General features: G+C 32.8%; 1 protein-coding gene across 1 annotated transcript in view; it reads left to right on the top strand.

The window, feature by feature from the left end:
• LOC106458891 (growth arrest-specific protein 2-like) overlaps nt 1-7,536 on the top strand; it is a 42,653-nt gene that overhangs the window by 29,199 nt on the left and 5,918 nt on the right. Inside the window, exons 4-5 of the mRNA XM_013918450.2 lie at nt 3,266-3,407; nt 6,181-6,533. Of these exons, the coding sequence (XP_013773904.1) occupies nt 3,266-3,407; nt 6,181-6,533 (495 nt within the window). The remainder of the gene's footprint in view (nt 1-3,265; nt 3,408-6,180; nt 6,534-7,536) is intronic.

Genomic DNA, 7,536 nt, shown 5'->3' with positions numbered 1-7,536 from the left:
CAATGTATGATTCGGGTTATTTCGCTAGATATTGGACTTTTTCTAAAAATAGTAACAACTAGCCTCGGTCTCCCCTAAATAAAACGAGAAAAAAATTAGGAATACCTTGCCCCCTTTACTTATTGCGTTTGGAGCTAGCAGCAACATGAATATAAATTTTCCCAATGTTTAATTTTTTAAGTTACTTTTATATATATATATATAATCTTTACACAGTTAAGGTTTGCCCGTTATATAACATTGGATCTCTGTGCACATGTAAAATGTTTTGGTCAGATAACGTTTGTTGTTCAACTGAATTGTTTTAAAATCTTCTCAAAAATTCCAAATTAAATATTATCCGTTATTAGAATACATTATTTTTGTATTTTAATTTAACAAATTGGTTTGCTGTTTTAGAGTACAGCCACATTCGGATATCTGCTGTGTCTACCGCGGGGAAGCGATTTTACTATAGGAAGTCCGTAAACTTACCGCTGTCCCCCCTACGTCCCGATCACTTACATTGATTTATATCAATATCTGTTGTATACTTACGTCCTGATCATCTTAAGTACATCTTACTTGAACATTTTTTAACTCGCTAAACATCACTGTAAGTTATACAACAAACAAATAAAAAACTCTACTATCACACATACTTTAATTAAATAATATATTCATTAAAAATACAACAAACAAAAACTCTACTATCACACATACATTAATTGAATAACATATTTATTACAAATACAACAAACAAAAAACTCTACTATCACACATACATTAATTAAATGATATATTTATTACAATTCCACAGTTATACAACAAATATTGATATAAATCAGTGTAAATGTTTGACCTCACAGTTTTTATTCTTTTAATTTTTTATGTCACAGGCAGATAATCTTACAAATCTTGCGTTTAACGAACTAAATATTGTCTTATTCATGGGCGACCGGCATGGCCAGGTGGCTAGGGTTCGAATCCCCGTCCCACCAAACATGCTCGCCCTTTCAGCCGTGGGGGCGTTATAATGTTACGGTCAATCCCACTATTAGTTGGTAAAAGAGTAGCCCAAGAGTTGGCGGTGGGTGACCTTCCCTCTAGGTCTTACACTGCTAAATTAGGGACGGCTAGCGCAGATAGCCCTCGTGTAGCTTTGCGCATAATTCAAAAAACAAACAAACTTATTCATGAAGCCAAAAGCATATATACTCTTTATATTTTAGTCCACCTAAAACACAGTGAAGCCCACAAATCACGAAGCTTATTAGGGAGTTATAAAGAGTTTCTATTTTAACTCTCCTTTCGTTATGGTTAATACGTGTAAAATGGATGATTAAACATTCAGTACACGTTTTCAGTCGTTTAATGTGAAAATGTTTGGGCAACTTTAAGGCCCACGCTTTTTATTTACGTCAAAAGGTCAAATTAGATTCAATGACCTTTCAAAAGATACTCTTTATTTTTTTGCTTCTCGCTCAATGAAAATCTATAGATCAACAAAATTAACTGAACTCCAAACTTATCCATCGAATTTTAGGGGTTTTACTTGGTAATCTTAAAGGATTTACTCCTCGGGTTGACGAAAATATTAACATAAATCTGATGAAGTTCTTCTTCCACCAAACAAGATAATTAATGGGTTTAATTTAGTAATTCCATCTGTCCGGATGATTCCGTTAGCAGAGAGGATATTTCGTGAATCATCTTCCTCTTCCACTGTAAGGTACTCTGTCATTAGAATCATTAAAAATACATTTTCTCTGTCTTATATATATATATAATGATAAAATCAAATACTTCATAAACTTCTAAGCACTTTTAGACAGAAGTTTAGGTAGTAACTCATGAATATATATATATATATATATACTTCGAGTGTGAATAAGAATCTTGCTGAGGAAACAACAACAAAACGACGGCAAATTAATTAATTCTGCGCTAAAAGAAAATGTTAAAAGATAACTCAAGCGATATTTGTTCTTACAGTAATAAAACAAGTTGATTTATCAACTAAATGTACTTTTAATTGAAGAGATATTTTCAACTCATAATATTTATTCCTTGTAGTACGCATTGATATTATCTGTTATTAATGGTCTTTGTGACAGTAATTAGCTTGAGCTTTACATATTGAAAATTAATTAAAGAAAAGGTATAATTATTATTATTATTCGTATGTATAGCATATAAGACAGCTAATATAGCCCCCAGTGGATCAGCGGTAAGATTGAGAGCTTATAATGTTAAAAACCCGGTCGATACCTGTGGTGGACACAGCACAGGATAGCCCATTTTTTCGCTTTGTGTTTAACAACAAACAATCAAACAATAGCACATAATGCATATTACTACTAACAGACATTATTCTATCTTTTACAGCTACAAAACAATCTGTCAGTGATGTATATTGTTTTTCGTTTATATATGGTCTAAACAGGGTCTTCCTGATGAACGAACAAAGTTGAAATGCCTAGTTCAGAGTGACACTTGAGGAGTTATTGGAGTACTAATCTACAAAAGTAGTTCAGGTGGAAAGGACGACGTTTCGGAAGATTTCTGTTTTCAGGCTATCTTGCATCATTTTTTGCAGGATTTTTTTTTTTGGTATCCGGACTCTCTTGTGGTGCTGGGGCAATGTTCGTCTCAGTGAAGCATTTGTCAAGACAGACCGTATATTTCTAATTAATTAACTAATTTCAATTTGATATATAATGTTTTTTATGCATGAGATGTTGTTCAGTTAAAGTAATAATTATAAGCACATTAACCTAAAATATCACAGAATAACTGTTTTTGAAGCCGAAATAAATCAATAAGTTTTCTTATATGCTGCAAAAACACAGTATCTATAGTATGAATAGTTCTGTCTATTTATAATGTGCTTACTACTTATTACATTGATAATGACATTGTTCGTATAATGCACAACGTGTTATAACAGAAATTACTCTTGTGTTATTGCATACTTCACTCAGCACGTAATAAACACAGGATGTAATAAAAGTAAAAAAAAATAATAAGTTTCTAGGAATTGTTTCTATTTCATAATACATACTGTAATATCAGTTACACATTTGTTTTAATACCGTTATATTTTAAAGGAATTGTTTCTATTTCATAATACATAGTGTAATATCAGTTACACATTTGTTTTAATACCGTTATATTTTAAAGGAATTGTTTCTGTTTCATAATACATACTGTAATACCAGTTACACATTTGTTTTAATACCGTTATATTTTAAAGATTAATACAAGTATAAATTGGTTCTTCTAGGCTGTACCGTCTGTTGATTTCAAGTGTTGGGAAAAGGCACGCTCGGCGTCTTTTTTTGCAAGGGAAAATGCTGAAAACTTCCTCAAATGGTGTCGTAGGTTCGGTGTTCATGAAGCTGTTATATTTGAATCTGAAGGATTAGGTAATCCTTTTTATTTGGAAATTATATAAAGACTTATTATGAAAAAAATTGATGTATGAACCCTTAACTGTGCTATATAGCTAAATGCTTTATATAAGTAACCTTCTATAGTACCGAACTTCCAGATTTGATTTTATTGAACATTAAAATTCCGAAGTTGGCAGAACCCTTACTATTCAAACTCTAAATCTCAGAAAACTGAGACTAGCAGTGAGACACGATGATGTATATCAAATCTCTGTTTGAATAGCAGAGTTTCGAGTTTGAACCCGTTCACTTTCCTTCTCTGTTGAATTTCACGCAAAGCTACACGAGGTTTACGTGCGCTAGTAGTCCCCAATTTTGAAGGGATATATTAAGGTACGGAAGCTAGTCAACACCACCCACCGCCAACTCTTGGTCTACTGTTGTCAGACCGTATAATGAAATACCGTTTAATCTCAATTTTCACCTCTTTAGAAGAGTTCTAGCTTTCTGGCCCAGTCAAAATTCAAGAAAATTACAAGGTTATAGGTTATTTAATTAATATAGATAAAGTATTAAAAAGAGGGGAGAAGTGGCTTTATATGTTAAATGTTAGTGACGTCCTTTTGAAGTTAAGGATATTAAAGTTAATAGCAATAAGGTTGAATCTATTTGGGTTTCTGTTAGTGGTTATAAGAGGAGAAGGCTTTTAGTTGGAATTTATTACAGACCACCAGACTAAATTGGTGAAATGAATGAGAAGCTCTATAAACGGGGAAAAGCCATCTGTTAATGAGGTCATAATTATGGGGAATTTTAATTTCAGCCATATAGAGTGGGGAATACTAAAGTCAAGTCATGAGGAAGACAGGTTTTTAGAAACTGTTCAGGATGGGTTTTTCTAGCCAATTGGTCAGGGAACCTACTAGGAACAATTCTATTTTAGACTTATTGTTGACTTCCAATATAGAAATGGGTTATAGTGTGAAGATTAAAGAACATTGAATGCAAATGATAATTGCTCAATTTGGTTTGATGTTTTACTGCATATGCAGATAATAAATAATGAAATGTTAGTTCCGAATTTCGAAAAAAGCTAATTTTTAAAGAATGATACAAAAAATTTCTGTTGTGAATTGGGCAACGGAATTAATTGGAGATACTGATCAAACGTGGAAAACTTTGAAAAATGAATTTTTACAGAATAAAATGGTGGCTGCACGTTAAGAAGCAGGTTGGCTCACATATGGTTTTAAAGATAAAAATAAAAGCAAAGCATTATAAATTTAAGAAGTTAAAATTGACTGCTATAATGGAAGACTTAAAAAGTTATAGAAGATCAAGAAAATTGGTTAAACGAGGAATTAGGAAATCGAAAAACTATATTAAAAATATTGGCTGAAAATTAATAGTAAAGATTTCTTTAAATACATTAGATGTAATCAAAATGTTAGGATGAGAGTAGGGCCTTTGAGGGATGATGTAGGACGACGCATTTCTGATGACTATGAGTTGGCTGGGTTATTAAATTCTAATTTTCTTCAGTATTTACTAATGAAAGTGTAAGCAATATTTCTCTTCCTGAACAAGATAATCACATTATTTGTGGGCCTGTTAAGAAAACAATTGGAAAGTTTAAAGAATGATAAAGCTTCTGGGTGAGATATTTTGCTAAGGGTTTTGAAGGGTTAAGTCCTTCAATAGTGTACAAGTGCTAGAACATTGGAACTTGGCTAATGTGACTCCTCTTTTCAAAGGAGTTAATAAAAAACGGTTTCAGTAATTACAGGTCTATTAGTCTTACACCAGTGGTGGAAAAGTTTTTGAAAGTCTGATATAATATGCTTTGTAAGTCATTTAACAAAGTTTAAATACATTAGAATGTGAGCATGGCTTCACTAACAGAAAATCTTGATTTACTAACCTTCTGGCGTTCTTTGAAGAGATTATTGCTAATGTAGATGGCAGTACAGTTGTGTAAAAAGTGTATCTGAATTTGTAGAAATCAGTTAAAAAGGTATCACATAAAAGGCTTGTTAAGGATGTCTCTCTGTGTATTGGGCTGTATGTATAGAAATATTGAATATACGTATAAAGAGAGAGGTTATAATTCCGTTGTATAAATCATTGGTTAGATCAAATTTGGGGTATTAAGGTTCAATTGTGGGCTCCTGATCTTAGGAAAGACATGAACTTTTGGAAAGGATTAGAAGGAAGGCTACTAGGATGATATCTGGGATGGAAAGGTTATCAAACGAAGACAGGTTAAGATCTCTGAAACAGTTTTATTTGTAAAAAAAAGAAGATGGGATCAAATTAAAGTGTTTAAGATTCTTAAGTGAATTGATAGCGTCCATATACCATTCTTTTACGTACTTAAGTGGTGAGAATGGTATAACTAGGGGACAAAAATTTAAATTTTGGCAAGGTAGGAGTCATCTTCAGCTAAGAAAGCTTTATTTTTGGAACAGGGTAGTTTGTATAAAGAATGTGTTGTTTTCAGATGTGGTGGATGCAGTTTAATTCTAGGAAGTTTAAGGGAAACTTAATAAATATTTAAATGCTAAGGGCTGGCTTTGATTGTTGTATTTTCATTTGAAAGTTTAGTTTAGTGGATGGGAAGGCCTAGATGCACAAACAGGTACCTTGTTGTTCTTAAATTATATGTATATACATGTATATGTAACATCATCTTTACAACTTTTATCCTTAAAGCGATTTTACAGTACACTTATTATAAATTCATTAATAATACATTTAATTCATAAGGCTTTGGAAATTATTACCACTGCATTATTTTGTTTTTTAGTACTACACACCCAACCTCGTACAGTAGTACTCTGTCTTCTGGAGCTTGGAAGAATAGCAGCGAAATACGGTATCGAACCGCCGGGCCTCGTTAAGCTAGAGAAAGAGATAGACGAAGGTGAACATTCTGGATTCATATCCACGAACTCCTCTCCAGTTCCTTCATATACAACAAAAGACTCTTCCCCGTTCTCATCTCCAACCCCTAGGCGTACCCGAGCAGATTCCCCGAACACTGAGGCAAGCACTATCAGCCAAGATTCGAATACAGCGCTCTTACCTCCATTTCCAATAGCTCAATCCAACAGAACACCTGCGAAAACAAAGTCGAAGAATTCTGATTTAGACAAAAAAGTGAGTACCACATTTCAAAACTTCTGAAAAATGTAAACAGAGACATAGACAAATGCAAACGCGTTTTTGATGTTAAAAACTTTGAGTTGTGACATACGGATATCACTTTTGAACCACTGGCAGCTAACAAGATCAAATGCAATTTGAGTATGCCAGATTTACAAGATAGCCCAATCACGAGCAAATGAAAATATTAAATGTGGTTACATTGTTGGAAATATATATATATCGATTAAGTAAAAATGTATAGAAATAATTTAGTGACAAATACAAAATTTGTTTGATTAGATATTATTGAGTTTTTATTATGATAATTCACAAAATTCATTTACGAAAATCCTTCAACTTATAAGCACAATAAAAAAGGTTACGTTTTAAGTGAAATAAATATTTCGATTATTCGGTGGTTTGTGTGACATCACTTAAAACTAAGACTGACAATAATTTTTAACAAAAATTTTCCAATAAGTTATTGCCTTAGGTAGAGCACAAATAGTCCATTGTGTACTTTTTATGTTAGTAACAGATTTATTATGACCACGTAAATCATTGATCACTAGATTATATTTCGCCAGCATAAGGCGTTATGTACCGTATTTTGTATTATTGTTCAACTGTTTCTTTGTAATCAAGCACAAACCTACACAATAGGTTATCTGTGCTCTGCCAACCATGGGTATCGAAACCCGGATTGTAGCGTTGTGAGTCCGCAGACATACCGCTGTGCCACTGGGTTGGAGCGGTTGTTCAACTGAAGAGCTACAGTAATGTATTAAGTCGTCAAGAAATTAATGTCGCTTTTTTAGATGAAAAAACCCGAACAACTTATGTATCAAAACAAAACATTTATTGAATGAAATAGTCTCCATTCTTATCGATGATGATTTTCCACCTTAAAATCAGGTTGTTAATGCGGTGATTAAAGAAATCACTTGGCTTTGAAGCTAAAAACATGTAGATGTCCTCTTTAACACCTTCCACATTTGCATACGTTTTCTCATTA

Source organism: Limulus polyphemus, unplaced genomic scaffold (assembly GCF_000517525.1).
Source record: "Limulus polyphemus unplaced genomic scaffold, Limulus_polyphemus-2.1.2 Scaffold529, whole genome shotgun sequence".
Taxonomy (NCBI): domain Eukaryota; kingdom Metazoa; phylum Arthropoda; class Merostomata; order Xiphosura; family Limulidae; genus Limulus; species Limulus polyphemus.
This window is presented reverse-complemented; position numbering and strand designations above follow the sequence as displayed.